This window comes from Drosophila busckii, chromosome 3L (genome assembly GCF_011750605.1).
Source record: "Drosophila busckii strain San Diego stock center, stock number 13000-0081.31 chromosome 3L, ASM1175060v1, whole genome shotgun sequence".
Taxonomy (NCBI): Eukaryota; Metazoa; Arthropoda; class Insecta; order Diptera; family Drosophilidae; genus Drosophila; species Drosophila busckii.
The window spans coordinates 5,033,321-5,054,991 of record NC_046606.1 but is presented as its reverse complement, the minus strand read 5'-3'; the positions used below and the strand labels follow the sequence as shown (position 1 = coordinate 5,054,991).

The 21,671-nt window shown below is 41.9% G+C and overlaps 1 protein-coding gene across 2 annotated transcripts; it reads left to right on the top strand.

The window, feature by feature from the left end:
* Positions 1-1,331: 1,331 nt before the first annotated feature.
* Positions 1,332-21,656, top strand: LOC108600020 (neurotactin). Of its 2 annotated transcripts, none has more exons than XM_017987338.2 (3): positions 1,332-1,408; positions 17,988-18,553; positions 18,608-21,656. In XM_017987338.2, the coding sequence occupies exons 2-3, from the start codon at positions 17,995-17,997 to the stop codon at positions 20,539-20,541; spliced, it is 2,493 nt and encodes an 830-aa protein (XP_017842827.1). In that variant the 5' UTR covers positions 1,332-1,408; positions 17,988-17,994; the 3' UTR covers positions 20,542-21,656. The 2 variants fall into 2 exon arrangements, with proteins under 2 accessions (XP_017842827.1, XP_017842826.1); XM_017987337.2 differs by lacking the exon at positions 1,332-1,408 and adding an exon at positions 13,248-13,403 and having other exon boundaries at positions 17,939-18,553.
* The last annotated feature ends 15 nt before the right edge of the window (positions 21,657-21,671 follow it).

The window sequence follows — 21,671 nt, the reverse complement described above, 5'->3', positions numbered from 1 at the left end:
CAACAGGGCAGTCAGTCCGGCTTGCAACTGCAGCTCATAATGTTCATTTGTTGGTCATTAACTGGTAGCTCATGCGATTTCTATCGCGCTTGACATTCAAATTCTGTGGTCGCTCTGTTTATATAATATTGTGTGCTGGACATACTGACAGTTTGACAAACTGACATGGTTCTGGCCTAACGCGTTTGTTCTTGTCTTTCTCCCATTTTCCATTTTCACATTTATTGCCGGAAATTCAAATTGTCTGAAACAAACGAATAAAAGCTTTACATGAGTCATGAGAACTTGAATGCATTTTCCAACTTACCTGCTTCAAGCTGGAAGCAAAACCAACATTCCAGCTAACAAGGATCGACAGCCTGACTGCAAGGGTTGAACAGCTATTGATTTTTTAGTGCAACTGCCGACTACTCCAGGACTCTAGCACCACCAGCTTGGTGGTGTTGGTAGCACGTGACTTTGGCGTCGACGTCGGCTAGCTTTGTTTGCATTTTGCATGGGACGGGCGGCAGTAACTCAAGTGTTGCCCTAATACTTGGACATTAAACTGGAGTGCTTGCTCTCTTTCCCGCCTTAATATTTTGTTGCAGTGCCACCCTCGTCAACCGCAGTTACTGCCCCACACTAAAGCGCTGACCAGACACCGGTTTTTAATCCTTTTCTGGTAATCAAATCTCAGGGTTGCACCAGGGAACGTTTTTGTTAATTTAACAGCACGGATTTGGTGCATTGTGCACTCAAATTGAACATAAACATTAAAAATGTAAAACTCCGTACACAACATTGACGACGATCAAATAAGAAAACACCAAGAGGAGTCTTATACGCAGTGCAATGGACTTGCCTTCACTCACTACATATAACGTTAACACTTTTATTGTACGCGAACAACTTTTTGTTAATTAAGGCTTGCATTAAATTAATTTAACACAAATACGCGCTCGAATAATAATTACGCAGTACAGGAGCTTTGAAAAAACGGTCACACTGCACAAAAGAGCGCGCTTTTGCATTATGTCTCTCACCCACACATTCACACCCATGTAAAGTCTTTATATTGCACTTTGCACAAAACGGTCACACTGCTCAAAAGAGCGCGCTTTTGCATAATTCTCTCACTCACACCTATGTAAATTCTTTCTATTGCCGTGCTCTTTTTAATCGTTTTATTTTCTACTCGCGACAGGTTCGGTCTTTTACCGCGGCGTTTAATGTTTATTGTTTTCGTAATAAAAGTTTAAATTAGTTATCAATGTTAATGTACAAATAGAATTAATAACAAGAACGTTAATTATGTGTAAAGTGAAAACCACTACGCAAAGGACTTAAATTCGTTAAGTGAATAATAATTTCGTGTGCAGTAAAAAAAGAAGAGATCGCTGAAGAAAAAAGCTGCTAAGTTTAGCAGGTAAGGGTGAGTGCGAATTAAATATACATACATATATAATATCTGCTTAACGATCGCCAAAGAAATGCATTACATACAATTGTGGAGCACTAGGGCTGCGTTTAATTTTCCCAATTGTGCGCCGCTGCTTGCAAAAGCAAAAGCAACAACAACAAGCGAGCAAATACAAGAACGAGAGGCAGAATAACAGCAACAAACGCTGAACAGTTCTCTGTTGCGTTATCCTCTTATTCGCAAATTAAAGAAAAAAGTTTTGATTTGTTTGTGCAAGAGCAAGATAGCAACAGTTTGAGTAGCTCCCACGGGGATGCAATGACAATGTCCGTTGACAGCAATAACAACTCAATACGAGATAGGCGCAAGCAGAGAGTAAAGACAAAAAGTAAAAACAAAGCGCGATAGCAAAAAAAACGGTTTGTCAAAATGAAATTTACAAGCCGCGCCCGTTGTTTCCTCTCCCCAGCTGTTTGATGTTCTTATTATTGTATTTGATTGTTATTGCAGTGTATTAAAAAAGAGTTTTATGAGTAGTTATGAGTTTTATTTAGTTTAATGAAGTTGTGCTGCTAGTTCTTTGTAAATTACCTGGCGAGCCAACTAAATGAACTCTATGCTTCCGAGAATCACATATCATGAGCCCCCCTCTGGGAGTTGAACTTTTTTTAACAATAAAACCCAAGCTGGAAATCGGACAGACAACTGTGTACAGTGGTACAACACACTGTTGTACATAAATGTATTTTATTGTGCTGTTGTTGTTTATGCTATTGTTGTTACTGTTGTTTTACTGCAATTCATTGCAATTGTTGTAAATAGAAGCACTCAAGCGGCGCTCCCATTTTACTCTGTTCCCCGCTTTTGTTTGCTGTATCTTGCTCTTCTTCTTGAATTAGCTGTGCTTAATTGTTAACTGCAATTGCCTTTTTTAGAGCAAAGCCTACGCAGCTTAATGAAGTTTTATTTTTATTTAATTTGTTATCGATATATTTTATATTTGTTTGACTTTTCAATTAAGCACAATGTGAAATGAATTGAAATTAACTGCAGTCAAGTTAGAAGAGTTTATATCGCTTACATTTTAACTTGCTGCCGCTTAATAATGAAATTATAAATTAAAGTTGAGTGTCAAGTGCAGTTGCAATATCGCTAGACATGCTCATAACTTCACTTAAGATTTTAAATTGTAGCTCGCGTGTCAGTTTGTCAACTCTTGAGCTCAACTTTAATATTATTTAATTACAGTTTACACAAGAGAAACCGCGCACTACCACAAGTGTAATAACAACAACAACAACAGGCAACAGTAGAATACTTCGTGTCATAAAAAATTATAAAGCGCTAAGCATATCCGTAGCAGTGCTTAGGGGAAGGGGGAAGGGAGCTTGCATTATGTTTATTATGCTCACATGTTTGTCTCCAACTACAACTCGTTTTGTTTTATGTATATTATATGCTTGCCGGCGTTGCTGAGCTTCAATTTGCAACATTATAATTTCGCAACAGCAACAATAACAATAGTTCAATGAACCTGCGTTGCATATAGTACATACATATGTATGTGTGTATATTTAACAATAGGCCAAAGCACAATCATTAAGTAGCTAGCGATTATTTTTACACTTATTAAATTTAAGCACAACAACAAGCGCAACTAGGCAAGAACATCTGATAAACAAGTGAAGCAAAACTGCAAAAAATCGCAGCGCAGCTGCTCACTCGCTAATAGTGATGAGCAGCAAATCACAGTTTACAAATAAAAATCACTGTTACATAATAACGTAATGTATACATCTAATTTATGTGTATGTATAATAGGCATATAGATTTCATTTCAAATTTATTAAAATCACCACAGCTTCATTTTGCTAGCTCTCTTGCTCTCTCTTGCTCTTGCCCTTTCTTCTCATCTACTAGATTACTCTTCACTGGCCAGCAGCTATTTTACACGCCATTGAGTTACAAATGGGCGCTGCATTGGCTTGGCTTGGCGGCATGTGTTGAAATGTTAGCCCCGCCTCCCCCTCTCCACTCTTTCACTGCTAGCAGCTGCACGTCTCTATCAATTTCGATCGCAGCAGCTTTCTTGGCGCATTATTTGCGCTCTGCTGAACGTTTCTTCTATTGATTGTGGATTGCTCTGTGCTGCAGTCTACAGTTCCTGTTGCCCCCAGCCTGCTGCTCTCTGTTCGCTGTTCGCTGTTCACTGCTCACTCTATGTTGTCTATTGTGGCTCGTTTCCTGCTGCCGTTGCCCGCTTTGTTTAGGCCTTTGGGCCTTACGCCTCCTCTGCTGCGGCAGCTCCCAATGTGTCTGGCCTCGTTTTGTGCTTTAACTTCAGCTTCTGCTTTTGCGCTTCCTTTCACAGGCAACGCTAGCTGGCAACATCATCATTACCTGTGGCAGGCCAACAACAACAACAACAAAAAAGAGCTAAAAAAAATGTAAACCATTTTTTAAGAGTGGAGCAGCAGCAGCAGCAGCAGCTTTGGTGCAGTTCATTCAACTGGCGCCGGCCTGTTGAGATTTCTGCTGTGGTTTTGCTGTTTGGGGTATATCTGCTATATAGTGCAAATAGAGCTAAGCGCGCAAGCAAAGTGTATTAAACTGTCTTGTGAACTGCTTCTAATTTTTTTTTGCTTCCTAGTTGAAAGTTTGTTGACAACTTGCGAAAGTAAAGTAAGGGCGCTACGCCAGTTGATGGATGCAGTTCAGCTTCTTCTTCTGCTGCTGCTGCTGTTTCTTGTTACGGATAATCCTGCATTAAAAAAAAAAAAGTTGCCTGGCGGCTCTTGTGGCTGGGCCCTACTCCAGTGGGTTGCACAAATCGTGAGTCTAAAATGTGCCACGTTGCACTTGTTCAGTGCAGCCGAAGCGGAGGGAGCAAGAGAAATGTGTGTGTGTGTAGTTTACTTTTACCGTTGCCTGCAGATAATTTACTTGGTGCCCCCAAGATTCAAACTGTGAAAATGGCCCCAAACTGGCCGACATGGCTTGGGCTTGCTCCTTGCAGCAGCTGCTTGAGCCAGCGCTGGTTGCTTATGGTTTATGTAATGAGTGCCCCAAGACAAGTAAAACGTGCACAGCCTGCAGCATTAAAGCGTGGAAATCGCTAACAATTTTCCTTAGTTCTCATTCTCTGTTTGGAAAATGCAATTAAATTGCCTGACCGCCTAGCTGCTATAAATATGATCATCAGCACCTCGGATCGGATCGGCTCGACTTGGATCGACTCGACTCGGCTCAGTCAATCAATTAGGTTTATCGCAGCGCATGTTATAATTGAAATACCGAATACTCAGGCGTATGGCCAGATGCCAAGATGGTCAGCAATTAAAACAGATCTGGGCTTATGTATTCCACGTGCATCAGCAGCAGCAGCAGCTCAGGCATCTTAAATGTTTTAATCTTTAAGACATCATTATTACAACTACTTGTCTGTGTACAATTGAAGTAAGTTAAAGAGAAGAGCAAACAGATATTATAGTAAAGTTTAACTTTTATGCTATATACACTTTCTATACAAAGTTTTAAGTTTTGCTAAGAGTTTGTTACATTTTCAACTCTTTTCGCCTCTTTGTAACCAAATTTATGTAACAGTAGTTGCTTTAGTTCTCTCTCTGTCTAACTCGCTCTATTTATAGTTAATTTTATAGCCATTTCCTACGCCTGTTGCTCTTGTCTATACCCTTTGTAACGTAGTTTGAGAACCACTGGAGTGCGTGGCTAGAAAATCAAATAAATAATCAAATGTTGTTTGCATTTTGAATTCACGCATGCTCGCATTCAAGCTGCTGCTGCTGCTGCTGCTCCCCATGTCGTCGTCTCCTGACCATATATCATGATGAGTTTGGCTTTCCACTGGCAGCTCGCGACTCTAATTTGCATATTCATGAAATCCGACACCCCCTCAATTGGCGTGCGTTCGCCATTCGCCATTCGTTGCTATGGAAGATTTGTATTTTAATTTGCATTTTTATTTATTTCGCTTTTATAATTTTTTGCTTTTTTGCCAAGGCAACAAGCAAATTTTCTCCACTGTCCATAGTTGGCCACGTGCTGTGCCTATGGCGCATAATGACGTCATTAGAGTGCGACAGGAGAGGAAGAGGCAGTCTATGGGCTTGGCTACTAGTCGGGTGTGCTCAAGGGGCAGCCAGGCGATCATTAATTTGTTTGGAGAGTAGCGTCGCCTCGGCCGCCAGATGCAATCTTTGACAGTTTTTTACATGCCCACAGTTTGTTGTGCACTTAGAAGTGCAGGTGGGGAATATTTAATATAGTATGCAGTATATTATTATTTTATGTAGTATTTTGATTTATTTGAATGCCAAAATTGTTGCTATAAATCATTATATTGTATTATTTTATAGAGCATTTACTATTCGGTTATAAAACTGCCGACCTGGCCGCCTGTTGCGAATTTCCTTCATTTTTCGCTGCAATTTATCCTAATGGAAAGTGCGATCAGATTTCGCCCCCTTGTACATGAGCATTTGCTTATTGGTGGCTGAATTATGAGTCTGACCAAGAGACCAGCGACTCCACGTAGCTCCATAGAGATGCATAGATTAGTTGGCTAGCAAAATTGTCTGCTTAAGTGCGGGCCAAAAGAAAATTTGTTGGCTCAGCGGTCGATCGAACGAATAGTCGTGAAAACTGTGCGCTGGAGTAATTGCTGATAATGCGCAGGATCGAGGTGAATCGACTTTGCAAATGACCCACAAGCGACTGAAAAATAGAACAACAGAAAATACAAAAGAGAAAGAGAAAGAGCTGAGAAAAAAACACGCTTAAGCTAAAGAGCAATTAAGTCATGTAAAGTGACGAAAATCATTAAAAATAAAAAGAGAGCGCAGATGCAGCCGCCTTTGTTATTTACCGCTACTTCTCTCTCTCGCTTAACATTTGAAAATTTGTCATAATTGCGCATTTCATTCTTTGTGCTTGTCACTTGTCTCTTGTCGCTCACGCAATGCCTTTGACCCTGCTGCTTCGCATTTTCGCTGCTTCTCTTTTTGTCCTCACTTCGCATAATAACCTGTAAGCATTTCGACTTTCGTGCAGAGATTTTTGTGCTGTCGCTTCTCCTGACTCCCCTAAATTTTTTCGCTGGTTTCGTTTTCAACTTTCAGCTCCAGCGAATTCTTTTGGGGGAGGCAAATACAAACAGAAGTTTTAATGTTATTTTTAGTCAGCGCAAAATTCTTTTAATAACAAAACCGATTTAAAGCCAAAATGCAAAACTGCAGAAAACTAAACAATGCATAAATTTTAAAATATTTAAACTAATGCTGCAATAGCCGAAACTTGAATTTAAATCCCAAAAGTTGCTGTAGCTTTTCGCTCATTGCCGCGCAAGTTCGTGACCAAACACATAGAAAGAGATTCAAGGGAAGGGAGAGGGGAAAAGATGGAGTAAGCATAAATCGCGTGCGCCTTTTCCCCAAACTTGTATTACGCTTGCTCCGCCCTAGACCACGCTCTTGGCCATAGCCCTGACTATTTCAACTGATTGATTGATTGCAGGCCCAGTTGCTCTTTGTTGTTGCTGCTGTTCAATTGCAATTGCAATTGCAATTTCAATAATTCACAAAAGGCAATGTCAAATGGAGACGACAATGCCAGAGACCCAAAGAAGAGTTATAGTCGCGACCCAAGAAAAAACGAAAAGAAAATAAGACAAGTCTGCAGCTGTTGCAAGTTGCTGCTGCTTGTTGACCAGATTTTTGCTTTTGATTTTGTTGCCCAAAAAAGGCAGCGACAATTTCCAGAGCCACAGCGCCCAAGTTGTCATTGCATTGAGTTTGTCTTTTAATAAACGCATCGCTGCGCATGCGCAAAACAAAACAATGAGAAATATCGCAGCAGCTTAGCTGCTCCACCTCCCGCCCACATAGACAGACAAAGAGACGCAGAACACAGACATAGGCACATTATTATCATTATCAAGCGACGTCGCTGGCTCTTGCTCCCATTTAAGGCGCAATGAGTTGCCGCTCATGCGCATCACGCACTTGCCTCGCCCTGCGCTCAGCATCGCCATCAGCATCGGCAGCGTTGTCATCCTTTCTAATCGTCACTGCCAATGACAACGCAAGAAGCTTCACTTGCTGCTCCATCTCGACGCAGCCTATGGCTTCTGCCCAAGAAGAAGAAATTCAGCTTGGGCAGCAATTCAAAGAGTAGCATACAAAAGCTTTAAAAACTTGTCAAGACTTTTGCTCAGTGTATTAAATGCTTCGTCTTTGTTTAATTTGTTTGCTGTAATTCTTTTTGCTTTTTTATGCAGCTGATTTCTTTCTGCTTCATTGCCACGTCGTTGTTGTCGCTCCTGTTGCTGTTGTAGGTGACATGCTGCTATTTTTAAATGCTGCCATTATTATTGTTGTTGTTGTTGTTGGCACTGCGATTTAAAAATTGCATGTTGCTGGCCCATTTGTTGCTGCTGCTGCACGAGCTGTGTCAATTACTTTTTTGCTGCTGCTGCTGCTGCCCTCAAATGTTGCGACTTCAATTTCCTCGTTTTTTGGACAGAGTTTTGCGCTTGAATTGTGCCACAAAATGTTGCGCTTGTTGCATTAGCAGCTGCCATCCGCTTACGTGTGGGAGTTGCCCCAGAGGCAATCAATTCCGCCAAGTCAAGAAAGAGGCCAATGCCCTCAATCACAACAACAACCAATTGTTGCACAGTGAGCTTAACACTTGCGTTCGACTATCTTTCTATGCTCCCTCGCTTTGGGCCAAGTTTGTAGCTCAAACGCAAAGCCATAGCTGTTGCTGTTTCCGGTCATCAAGCGTCCACTTACGGATGTATTCCCCCCTTTTAACTGAAATTTTCATTCAAAAGCGCTAACGAAGTGTTGCTTTTAACCAAAATACACTAACAAAAAAAAAAACAAAGGTTTATTTTATTTGTCTATAAAAATATTTGTAACAGTTAACTTTTCTTCAAGTGTATGCAAGCAGACCTGAAGGCGACAACGCGTTAATAATGCGGCAACACCTGAATTGGGTAGGGATTGCCAGTAGCTGCCTCTCTAGTTCGAATGTTGCACGTGCAACAAACGTTCGAAATTAGCATTTAAAGTGCGCTTAGTGCAACTGTACTCTAGCCCCATAAGCCAATAGCTGCGCATCCGCTCAGCAAGAAGAAGAATATGAGAAATAACGAGAACTACAGAACAGTCTGGGAAAGCTGAGGCTGAGGCTGAGGCTGCGCCACCCACGCAAACGTTTTGGCAATTTAATTAAATGCAAGTCGACCACCCGAGTTGTCGTTGAAGTGTGCCGCAAAGCTTGAGATACTTTTGTATCTTTCGCTCACTCGCAGCTGTGGCAATATAAAATCAATTTCCGACGCCGCCTTAAAGACACTGAGAGTGTCAAGTGCAACAGAAATTATTATTATCCGCAGTATGTTGCACAGCATGCGTTTGGCTTTTATAATTATAGAGACTTGAGTCAGACAGCGGCCGCAATTGCAAAGCATTTTTTGCTGCATCATCTGAGCAACAGCAACTCAACTTCATTAGAGCGATGATAAACCAATTGTTTGAGGACAAGCATTAAATTGAGAAAATGGTTGAAAACTAGACAGCTAAACAGTTGTAGAGCTCGCAACTTAAAGATACTTTGCCTATTGGCGGCACTGGCCCGTACAATGCTAAGCGGATGAATTGTAGAAAATAAAGCAAACTAAACTTTGCAGGGCTTCCGCTGCCTGTATTGACTGCATTGACTTAGTTGCTGCAATAAAAATCAATAAATTGACAGCGCTGTGTGTCGTCTGATATCAAAAGTTTAGTCTCCAGTCTATTGCCAGCTTGTTAAACAATTTCGTTTGGCCTTTGTGCAGCAATAATCAAAACACTCTCAGTGGCTTTTGAGTTACAATTTACGCGCCTCACAACAATGTTGTAGGAAGTTCCATTTTAAATATATTCAACATGCAGCAGCACACAAAAGACGACAAAAATACTGCCTGGCACCCACACAAGCACACAAACACACACACACACATTCATATACAATGTCAGACTTCAAGTCAGCATCTTCAGCTTGCAACTTGCCTCTACTTTGTGTGGCGCTGTTTTCAATTAAAGCTGCAAGCAGCATGCACTGCAAGTTTGTTCCCGCATCTTGCAGCAGTTTGTTGCATGCTGCAACGCATTGTCAATTATGAACCGTTGTCAAGTTGCTTTCGCACTTTGAAGTCAGCTGTAGGTAACAATCAGTTGCATACTCTATTGTATTTCTCTGATTATTTTCACTTGCTTAAGTAACTTTTAATGCTCTTTGTCGCGCTTTGTTGTTTGCTGCACGAGCAGCACTTAGCCTCAGTCGCAGCCTCAATCTCAGAGTTGCAGTCCCAGTCTCTTGTGGCCTTTTGTATCGCCCTGATCTTCAGCTACTCCAATAGGCTATGCCCAGATATTTTGTGCCTGCAGCCATTGAACTTTACAAATGAAGAGACCCATGAACCAACAGCTCATGTTTTGATTGCCGACTTTTCTCTCTATACACACACACACACACAATGGGCACGAAATGACCCCGCACTGTAAAGAGAGAAAGTAGCAAAGGAACTAAAGCAACGAGTCTGAGTAGAAATTCAAAAATGTGCTACAACTGACTATAATAATACAGATTTTAAGCAATATTAAACATTTATTTGCCTCAATTTGTATTAATGCTACTGAGAGTTGAGCTAACTTTGAGGGTTGTGCTTTTGCTTTGTCTAAAGTATCGTATTTATTATCCTTTTACATTGTCGCAAGCTGCTTAACCTCAGTTCCAAGGAACACTTAAAATCGTCTCATGTTTTATCTATAGCAAGGCAAGGCTACTGCACTCAACTTAACTTGACTGTTTCGCTTTTCAGCATTAAGTGAGCAAAATAGTTGGAGAATAAAACAACAAAAATGCTCTTTTCTTTGGGGTCAGTGTATTTTTATGGCCTACTTCAGGGCGCTTAGACAGGGAATCAATTACCAAAGAGCCTGGCCAACAATAAAGCCATATAATTGAGAATTTTTGGGTTTTATTTCGACAGCGCCCAAGCCCCTCTTCAATGCCGATTCGAGTTACTTGCGTAAGCTTAGGATAATTGATGGGTGCAGTTTTGAAGTGAGGGACAACTCTGAGCATTTCCTGTGGCCCACGCCACGCGCACCAAATTTAAATTAAACAAGAACTTGTTAATTACGCATACAACCTACACACCACATAGTATATGCAACAACAACGTGCCACATGTGGCATGCTTAGTCAGCCTGCGTCTGCTTCCTTTTTAGGGGCAAGCCAAGCCCGCGTTGCAGCATTTCGCGGGCTTCCCTGCTGCTAACAATAATGTTGATCATGATGATGATCAGGATCACTTCCCTACGTGACAGGCATACGTCAATAACGTAACTCTATACGCATTTCTTATTTTAGCTATTGTGTTCCAAAAAGAATAAAACAGCTGTCAGCTAAGCAATTCAAATGAATTGCTGCAGTAGCTGCACACAATTTATTTAATTAGTTTTTTATACAAATGTGCGTAAGGTAACTCCTATGCGTAGGCGTGTCAAAGTTGTTGAAATGTGGGTACAGGGAAACCTTGTTATAATTCCCAACCAGCTTTAGCTTGATTTGCTGCTCAAAAGTCAGCGATCACTTTCGCTACGCAATAGCAAAGTTTACAATTGGCTAGAAAGTTATAAATTTGTGTTTTGTTCTCAGGGGTAGGCAAAACTTACAAAAGAGTTTAAGGTGTTACCATAGGGGGTTGGAGGTTAGCTCGGAGTTGGGGTTGAGCTGTATTCAAATATTGTTTATTATGACGCATCAATTGCTTCATTTCCTAGCGACAGATGTTTTTGCATTTCCAGTTATTTCGGATTTTTATTTTTCTGCTGTTACATGCAACTTCAACTTGGTGCACTTTTAATGCAATATTATTTGGTTTATTTATATTTTAAATATATATTGGTACAGAGTTGCAAAGTTTTGCAACAAAGTTCCGTTTTACCTCACAGAAAGTTTTACTTGTTTGTTTACTATTTTGTTCATAACTTTCACCAAATTATTATGTAATATAACATACATATTTATGTTCATTTTAATTGTAACTTTTTACACCAACATAAGGTCGTATAAAAGGTTTAGATCGCATTTTTTTTAGCTGAGTTATAGCTTTGCAAAGTTTGAAATTAAACAAAAAGTAACCATCATTGGATTTATTGCCATAACTTTGTCTAAACAATTTTTTTTTGATCAAATACAACAGCATATATTTATTTACAATCTGAAGAGTGAATTAAGCTAAAAATCTCTGCAGATTTTTTTTGACTGAGCTATAGCTCCTCAACTGTTAAGAAATGAAGACGGCAGCATTATTGGCAAAAATTCATGTTTTTTGCCAAAATATCAAAAATTTTACAAATTCCAAATTTGTATGCATGTTTGTTCAGCTGCAACTCACAAACCTAACAATACATAAAACTTTCAAATCGGATGTTAGTTCGCTGATTTACAGCCTATTACAGTTTGAGATTTAAGCGAAAGTTTTCGAGTTTGTTTACTCTTTTGTTTATAACTTTGCCGCATAATTTTGTAAAACATGCATGTTTGTGCTCATTTGAAAAGTGTTTTCAACAGCTACATAAAATTGCATAAAGCACTTAAATCGGATTTATATTAGCTGAGCTATAGCTGCTCAAAGTTAGAAAATAAAGCAAAAAGTAGCGCTGGCTTTGGCTTGGAGCAGCTAAAGAAAATTCGATTTAACTAACTAACTATTTAACATTAATATCACACTTGCTGACTTTAGAGTTTTATTTGCGTAATATGTGTTATTTTTATTATTATTTTATAAATGCAATAAGACAACAACTCAACACTTGCGCTCTTAGCTGCAGCTCTTTATCTATAGCTGCAATTTGGAATACGTTCGAACTGAACACCCGGGCAGGCACCAATTCATTGCATATGTATGTATGTATGTGTGTGTGTGTAGATGTAAATTGTACATACAATGTATTTTGCATTTACTGTACGTATAACAAAACCTCAACGTAGCCGTCGCCGTCGCCGTCGCCATGTGCCGCTCCAAATGCTGTTGTTCTTGCTTTTGCTGTTGTTATTGCCTGCAGCAGGAACTGGCGACAGCAGCAGCAGTGTGCAAGAGTGAGATAGTTAGACAGAGAGAGAGAGAGAGAGAGGGAGTAAGAGAGAGCAACTGGCAACCCCTATAAGCCGGCAGAGCTCAATTGCATTGCCACCTCTGCTCTTATAGCTTTCCAGAAAGAGCGCAGCGCATCCAGTGAGAGAGCAGAGAGCGTAATCAAACATGTTTGCAAGCACACTGCAAGAAAAACTCATTTTTTAAATTATAATTTATTGTAATTATTATAATATAATTTATTCTAGTTTCTTATAGTGCTTTTTCTTATAGTTAGTTAAGCTTTAATGTGCTGCTCACTCAGCTCAATTGCTGTGAAATCTCGCGCAGTGTAGCGCCTCAAACATGTTTGCGTTCGTTGCTTCCACAAATTGTAGCTTGTATCTCCAAGATGCGTTCTCTTGGTGGCAACAACAGTTTGAGCCACGCTCTGCTAGACGCCGCACGCTTTTCGGAATTTTTTCCCTACGTTTGCTTTTGTTTGTGGCGCACGCGACGCGAGCAACATTTTCCAGTGCACACACACACACACATACACTTATATGCATAAATAATATAAAGCAAAGCATAAAATCAAAATAATTGTGAAAATAAAAACTACAGCGGTACATAATAAAATATATAAGCAAAACGCATAAATCAAAAGCATTGCCAAGTGCTTTTTATATTTACAATTCAAGTGCAAATCTGTGCATACACACACACACACACATATATACAAAGTGTCCTGCAGGATAATTCTCAACGATATACATGCACACTCAATACAAACGGATTACATACAATTGCCATAGCTTGCCATAAGAATTTTGTGCGTTTAGTGGAAATCAAGTAAGAAAATTTGGTTGTGTAATTAAAAGGATTAATAAATGCACTATATATAAATATGTAAATAAAAGGAAAGCATTAAATAAATGCACTATATATAAATAAAGTCTGCTGGCTGACAATCTGTAGCTGTTAATCCCCCAAAGTAAACAATTGTCCCCAAGGCAGGCAACAAACTAATAGCCCATGACTCCTCCAGCTACTCACGCATCACCTTTTGCTTGACTCGTGCCGTTCATAATTCCATTAACACTCAAATATACAGCCCATATGTGTATATATAGCTCAGGGCTGTTTAAATGCCTGAAATATGTTTTCTATGTTAGAGAAATCCTTTTAAAAATGTTGATGTCATACGCTTAAATTTCTCAATCGAGCGCCCAAGTCAGCATTATAAATCTTGATTATATTTTGGCACTTTGAGCGCGCAGCAATAATAAATTAATAGCCGCTGGCAATTAAGAAGCCAAAACTTCAAAAGAGGAGCCCAAATATGCTGAGCGCGCTCCACATAAAAAACAACAACAACAATGAAAATGAAAATAAAGGCGCTGTGAATGATTTCCGGGAAGACGCTGCAGTCAGCAGCAACCAAAGAATTCACATACACTAAACCCAAACAAAACTTGTGAAAACACAACAAAAATCACAGCTGGGGGAAACATTTGCATTTGCATGGCGTTCAAAGATTTATTGGTGCATGCTGCAGCTGCCAACCCCCACTCCACTCCACCCACTGTCAACTGCCCCCCCCAAGCTTACGAACTTTTCAAAGACAAAAGCCGCTAAGTAATTTTTACTTTCCCAGCCAAGAAATTTTCTTTACAACAAAATTCAATTGAAATATTTCCTGTGAGGCGTTGCTTTGCTTGCTAGGGGCGTGGCATTAATTGTGTTTGTTCGTCGCTTTCACTTTGAACATAAACAATTAGGAACTTTAATTTCTTCCAACTAAAATGCAAGCAAGGGGTGGGGGGTGGCCTTTGTTTGTTGTGTAGCCAAACTAAACAACATTTTCAACACTTTACGTCGCATGTTAGATAAACAACTTCAACTTGAGAACTTCACTCGTAGAGTTCATGGTCAAATGTTGCCTTTCAATTGGCTTTTCCGGCGCTGTAAATCTCTCAACTAATGAGCGCTACACTACTCAAAAATTTATCGCTGTTGACACACAAAATAAACAATATAAGAAAACAGAAAAATTAATGAAAATGCTTTGTAACTTTAAAATTTCAAATGCAGCTAAGTAAACCCAGAGCCATGAGTTATGTGACATTTTCTCGCTCTCCCTTTTCTCTCTCTCTTTGTTAAATATCCTGCATGCTCTTGCTGCTTATCTCAATTGTCCAATCTGCGCTTAACGTTTGCTCGTAAAAGAAAAACTATCTTAAGTATCCTTGAGTGTGTTTGCAACGCGTTAGGGCGAGTTCTTCGGTAATCCGAAACCTTATCTCGTTTTTATTCTAAAGTGCGCAATAAAAAAAAAAAAGAATCTTGCATTCGATGCCGTTTGCTTGATAAACAATGCGCAACATATTTGAAAGGAGCGAAAGAGAAAGAGACAAAGACAGCGATAGTAGGGGCATATACCAAACTGTACTGCTCAGGTTAATTTTTAGTAACAAACTATTGAAGTTCAGTTGAGAGAAAATGAGCTACGCCTTTCTATGCTATAGATTGCCATCACTCAAATATGTAACAAGCCCGGACGACTCTTGCTCTTGCCAGCCCAGTACACGTGTCAACCACAAACCTCAACCAAGTTGGTTGCTCTGTGGTCTGTGGTCTATATACGATTTTGTTTTTATTTGTTTTAATGTTTCATGCTTCGCTGGCTCTTCAGCCGACACGTGCAGCACTTTACATGAGCTCGAGCGCTTGGCTTGGCTCGGCTTGTAGTTCAAGTTGGCTCATTATAGCGGCCCGTTCATCAAAGCGTCTTTAAATTGGCATGAAATTAACAACAACAAAAGTAGCTACGAGCCAGGCCTACAAGTTGTTAATAAAACGCTAATTTCGTCGACGAGCGTAACATTTAATAAATTGTGGACGCGCTAGATTTTTAAGCAGCGATATACAGCAAAGTTTACTAAAGCGGCTGTTCTTTAAATTCGCTCAGTGTAGCCAGCGGGCTTTTGCTGTAAATCTACGCGCTGTGCCTGGGCTCAATTCCCTGCGCCCAAGCTGAATGACAAATTGAGTTCGTTAGAAGCGCTGCCAAGTGCAGGCAATTTGTATTATAAGTTAGTAAATTGAAAAACGCTTGAGCCGCAGGTTTTGATTGCTGTTGTGGGTGTGTTGGGTGTTGTCTCCTACAAGGAAATTGGCGCCTAGGCCGCAAACAGCAGACCGCGTGTTAATTGCAATCTCGTGACTGTCTAGACATAATTCAAAGTATAAGTACACAAAGGTGTTTGGGTAGTGGGAGTGGAACGCTTGAAATTTGATCGCAATCTGCTTTTTAGTTAATGCTATTTCAAATATCCTGTTTAATTGTGCATAAAGACAGTTGCAACCCTCGCAGGAGCAGTTTACTGCGTGTCGACACGCACAGCGCCATCTGTTGGGCAATTGTGTTGGGTGTGTGTGGGCGGCATTTGGTGAGTTAGTCAACAACAACAGGACGCGCTGCGCTCACACCCCCCCCAGCTGCACTTTGTTGCAGCATTTCATGCTTCACTGCCTCACACAGGTTGCGCCTTTCCCACTTGGGGTAAACATCAGTGGTCAAGCAGACAATTTGTATGCGTTTTATATTTTAGTTTTGTTCTTTTTTTAAGTGTTGATCGCGTATAAATTTAATCAGCTAATAAATATTGTTGCGTTAGATTGACCCCAAGATTACACGATTAACACTTGGCGCAGCGCATTCAATGTTTGCTCTTTATTGCTGCATGCTTTTAGGCGACACAACATGCAAGTCACTGCGTACTTTCACCCCAAGCAAAAGTGCGTGGCAGTTAAAAAAACAATACAAAGAATAAAACATGAATTGCATGTCAAACGCAAGTTTCAAATTTGATTTAATTTATGCGCCAAGACAAATTATAGCCAACCAACATATGTATATATATAGTAAAGTGGGCTGAGTATTATATTTGTGGCATGTCTTTTGTCTGGACATGCGTGACGATTGTGGCGCTACCTCAACTTTGGCCTCGCGTTGCGTTTTGTAGCTTTCAACACACATTTTCTCAGCTAATTAATAGTCATGAGTGTGCGGAATTTAACTTGCCAAAGTACAGTTACAGTAAAGCAACAATAAATTGCATTTTTTGCAATTGTTTATGAGTGAAATAAGTTGCTATGTTGCCACTTGAGTCCGTTCAGCTGTAATTACTTTGACCTGCAGCTAATGCATTGAAATCCATTTCAATTGGATTTTCATTACGCTTCGTCTAGCTCTTTCTTTCTATCTATCTATCTATCTGTCTATCTGTCTGTCTAGCTGTACACATATGTGACACTTTTTACACTCCCGATACGCATTATGCTTGACTCTCGCTTGGTTGCTCCAATTTCCAACACGCTGCACAATTTCCATGCAGTTGACCAAGCAGACGCGCAACTTTTGCTGTCCACTGATAATGTTTAACGATAATGCATAGAGATTATGACACACGCAACAAATTTGAACTTAAAGTTCACATTATAATGGAATTTCGAGCTGATTTACACGACACGAGTTCATGAACTGGCATCGTTTCCAATTCTCTAGCCCACTCCATGCGCAGTCGCTTGCTTCCAGTCTAGTCTAATCATTAAGTTTATGCTTAATGTACAGCGCTGCTTTTAAGTTTCATTTTGTTTTTTAAAAGTAATAAACAAAGCAGCAGTCCTAGGCTTGTTTATTGTTCAGCCTGTTAATTGTTTTCTAAGTTTGTCATTTTTTTAACGATTTTCTCATGACTCCTGCCTGCGATCAATTAGTCGAGTCAAGCAAATGCCCAAACGTGTTGTTTGCCACAATCTGCATAATAGCTGGAAATTTCCTTTTTGTGTTGCGGCGTCACTTTTAATTGCGTTGTCCTTGGCAGATCACGCACAATGTCGTCGCTTGCGCAGTTTTTCCGCTAATTGAAAAGGCAAGCGCAGAGAAAATTACGTGTGAAAGATTTGTAAAAGCAGCAAAGCGCACGTAAAGCAGAAAATATTGCGGGGTTGATCCTGCGCAATGGAATCCTTGCAGCTGGCTTGCTTTAATAAATTTGCGGTCTTCCCGCCCCGAGCGTCTTTGGCTACCTGAGACGCTTTTCTAGGTACGCAGAGCGCACAGACGCAGGTAGGCACAACAAAGGATAAGCCAGCTGCTAAGGATTTTCCGCTTTTCCGCATAAAACTGCTGCGCGTCATTGCAGCGACAGCTAGAAGCCAAACAGCACGCGTTGTTGATAGATCCTAGATCCTTAGCTGCCTAGCAACTTAAAAAATTCATTTTTTTTTGCTTAAACTTAACTTAAGTGTATGTTACATTGAATTTTACACTTGTAAAATATAAAACTAATTTAACTTTTTGCTTTCCTTCTGCTTTGCAGTAGAACCAACTTTACAGAATTAGCCATAGCCTATAGCTGTTAGATTCAGTTGCAATATGGGCGAACTCGAGGAGAAGGAAACGCCACCGACCGAGACGACGGCCACTTTGGATGAGCCCAAGGAAACCGACAAGATGTTGGACAGCAAAAAGCAGGACGAGCCTGAGGCCAAAAGCAAGCCGAACAGTCCACAAGTCTCCAAGCCAGCCACACCGGAGCCTGCCAAGGCAGAGGAGATTATAGACATACCCACAGCAAATGGTGGCGGTGGTGCCACTGTCACTGCACCTGAGGAGAAGAAGATTAGCAAGGAGGAGCGCGAGGTGAAGCCCAAGAAGATACCCATTGGTGGGCTCAAGCTGCCTGGATTCTTTATGAAGAACAAACCCAAGCCCGATGGCGATGGCGCTGAAGGCGAGCTGCTGGCCAAGGAGGAGGAGAACAACAAGGAGGCCAATGGCGATGCTGCAGCTGCGCCAGTGGCAGAGCAAAAGCCACGCGCCGGCCTGGGGCAGCGACTGCGCAGCTTCTTTGTGCGCAAACCAGCGGCCGAGAAGGAGAAGGACATTGAAAAGGAGAAGCAGCTGAGCAATGGCGATGCAGATGCCAAGTCGGGTAAGCGAACAGCTATTCCTTGCTATATGTTTCACTAACTGCTCCAATTTGTAGAAGCCACCGCTGAGGCAGCGCCCGCCGACTCCACAGATGCGCCGCCTCAAAAGCGCGGACTGCTGAATGCCATCAAGCTGCCCATTGCTAATATGATGCCCAAGAAGAAGTCTGGCGAGGATGTGGAGCTGGGTCTGGGCAAAGCTGGTCTGGCCTCCATGGAAACGCTGGATGATTCGCTCAAGGATCAGGACACAGTAGATCGTGCGCCTGTGAAGAGCAACGGCGCCAGCGAGGATTTAAAGTCGGAGCTAAAGGATGAGAAACTGGCCGCTGAGGAGAAACTGGCCGCCGAGCAGGAGCAGCGCGATCGCCCCGTCTCCTTGTGGTGTCGCCTGCGTGGCTACAAGTGCAGCGTGGATGATGCACTCATCGTGTTCGGCATACTGCTCTTTGTGCTGCTGCTGGCCGTCATTGGGTATGTGCTGACGCACGAGACGATGATATCGCCGCCACTGCGCGAGGGACGCTACATCTCGGCGGTGACGGGCTGCGGCATGGTGGAGGGCGTCAAGGAGGATGGCGCATTCGCCTTTCGCGGCATTCCCTATGCGCGCTCGCCGGTCAATGAGCTGCGCTGGCGTCCGGCGCAGCTGATCGATAGCATCGAGCACTGCTGGAACGGCACGCTGCAGACGCACAACTCCAGCGTCCTGTGCACGCAGCGTCTGGGCAACGGCACCACTGTGGGCGACGAGGATTGCCTGTACTTGGATGTGGTGACGCCGCATGTGCGCTACACCAGCCCACTGCCTGTGGTGGTGCTCATTGGAGCGGAGACTTTGGCAGGCCCCTCGCCTGGCATTCTGCGTCCCTCGGCGCGCTACTCACGCTCCCACGATGTCATCTTTGTGCGTCCCAATTTCCGTTTGGGTGTCTTCGGTTTTCTGGCCGTCGAACCACTGACTAAGGAAACGCATCCACCCAGCTCGGGCAACTATGCGCTGAGCGATATCATAGCCGTGCTCAAGTGGATACAGCTGAACATTGTGCACTTTGGTGGCGATGCCAAGTCGGTGACACTGCTGGGACATCGCGCGGGTGCCACGCTCGTGTCGGCGCTGGTCAACTCACCCAAGCTTGAGGGTCTCTATACACGTGCCTGGGCCTCCTCGGCCTCGGCCATCTTCCCAGGCAAGCCGCTGCAGCATGCCGAGCGTCAGAACGCCGAGGTGATGCTCACGCTCGACTGCCACGATGCCGAATGCCTGCGCAATGCGTCCAGCGAGCGCGTCTGGAATGCCATCCCCGACACCTGGCTGCAGTTCCCCGCCGACTTGCCGCAGCAGCACGAGAATGGCAGCCGCCATGAATGGCTGGTGCTCGATGGCGAGATACTGCAGCAGCATCCCTCAGAGCTATGGAAGCAGCAGGCACAGTCTGTGCAGCAACAGCCACGCCTAGTGCTCGGCACCACCGCCCACGAGTCGCATATACCAAAGCTGCGCGAGCTGCACGCCAATTGGACCGCCGCGGAGCTGCGCGGCTATTTGCAAAAGTCGCAGCTGGGCGCTCTGGGCCTCACGGATGAGATCACGCAGCGCTACAATGCCAGCAGCTATGCCGCCTTGGTGGCCATCATTAGCGACATACGCACCATTTGCCCGTTGCTCACAAATGCGCGACTGCAGCCCAGCGTGCCCTTCTATGTGGTCACCCAGGGTGAGGGCGAGGATCAGCTGGCCAATGTGGATGCCGATGTACAGGCCATACTCGGACGCTACGAGCCACACACTGTGGAGCAGCGACGCTTCGTCTCGGCCATGCAGCAGCTCTTCTACTATTATGTGTCCCATGGCACGGTGCAGACCTTTGAGCCGCCGCGTCGTCGCGTCATCATTGTCGGTCAGGATGCACGCTCCCAAGAGGATCTCGAGATATGCGATTACTGGATTAAGAAGGATATAGTGCCGCGCTATGCACGCATCGATTAAGCTATAGAACACACACACACACACACACCATGACACCCACTTTCCTACACTCCCCACTTCTGTTTTTTGAAATCTCTCATCAAATGTAAAAGTTAATTTTCATGCTTCCCCCCTTGACTAAGGAGCCACTTGTCACTCCTACTAACTGCATATTGAGTTTTAGCTTAGCCTAAGTGAATCTAGTGTTTATATACGACAAAGCATATAATATATATATGCATATATATTAACTGTACATTTAGTTCTCATTGTAAGTGCGACAATTATTTAAGTTGTAAGATTTTTCTTTAAGTAAACACGCCTCAAGCCACAAAAACAACAACAACAACAACAACATCACAGCAGCAGCGATTTACGATTTAGTAAATGCATTTTCACTTAATTCACAATAATAAAAACAAAACACACAAGTTGTATTAAAAGAAAAACTTATACTTGAAAAGTATTGATATTCTATCAAATATGCACACACACACACACACATGCACGCAACTTATTGCACACACATACACACTCTATACACATACATACATATACTATATATAGCCCTTATATATACTTATACAGTTACAAATTAGCTGCGCAGACCAACGATCTTTTTTGATACAAGTTTTTTACAATCAAATCAAATTGACTGCAAGATCAAAAGCATTAGTTTTAGTAACAAAAAAAACAAAAGAAGAAGAAGACAAAGCAAGCCACTTTTTAAGACTGTTCTGGGTGTTACAAATTATACATATACATATACTAACTAGCAGTGTTGTAATTGCATTCAAATCATTTTATAAATACATCAATTTCACTCAAGCTTTTCAAACATTTGATTCAGATTGGAAACAATCAGATTTTTGAATACTTTAATTGAATCTTAAAATATGCATACTGAATTATTGGAAACATGTTGATAGATTCAATTAAAACACTTTACCATTTTCCAAGTAGTAAAACACATTTTCCATAGCTTTATGTGTTTTATATTATTTGTAAAAGAAAATATTTCTCATCACGATTACAACATACAATATGTATTGACATATAACTTACGCAGATTGTTTAGACTGCACATACATTAAAGGATATTGAAACATGCACTGGCATGAAACATAATCAAAAGCTTTTGAAAACTAATA

Coding starts and splice junctions, on each gene's coding strand:
- LOC108600020 (XM_017987338.2), top strand. CDS start 17,995: ATGGGCGAACTCGAGGAGAAGGAAACGCCACCGACCGAGACGACGGCC. Junction 18,554..18,607: donor CGATGCAGATGCCAAGTCGG/GTAAGCGAACAG, acceptor TCCAATTTGTAG/AAGCCACCGCTGAGGCAGCG.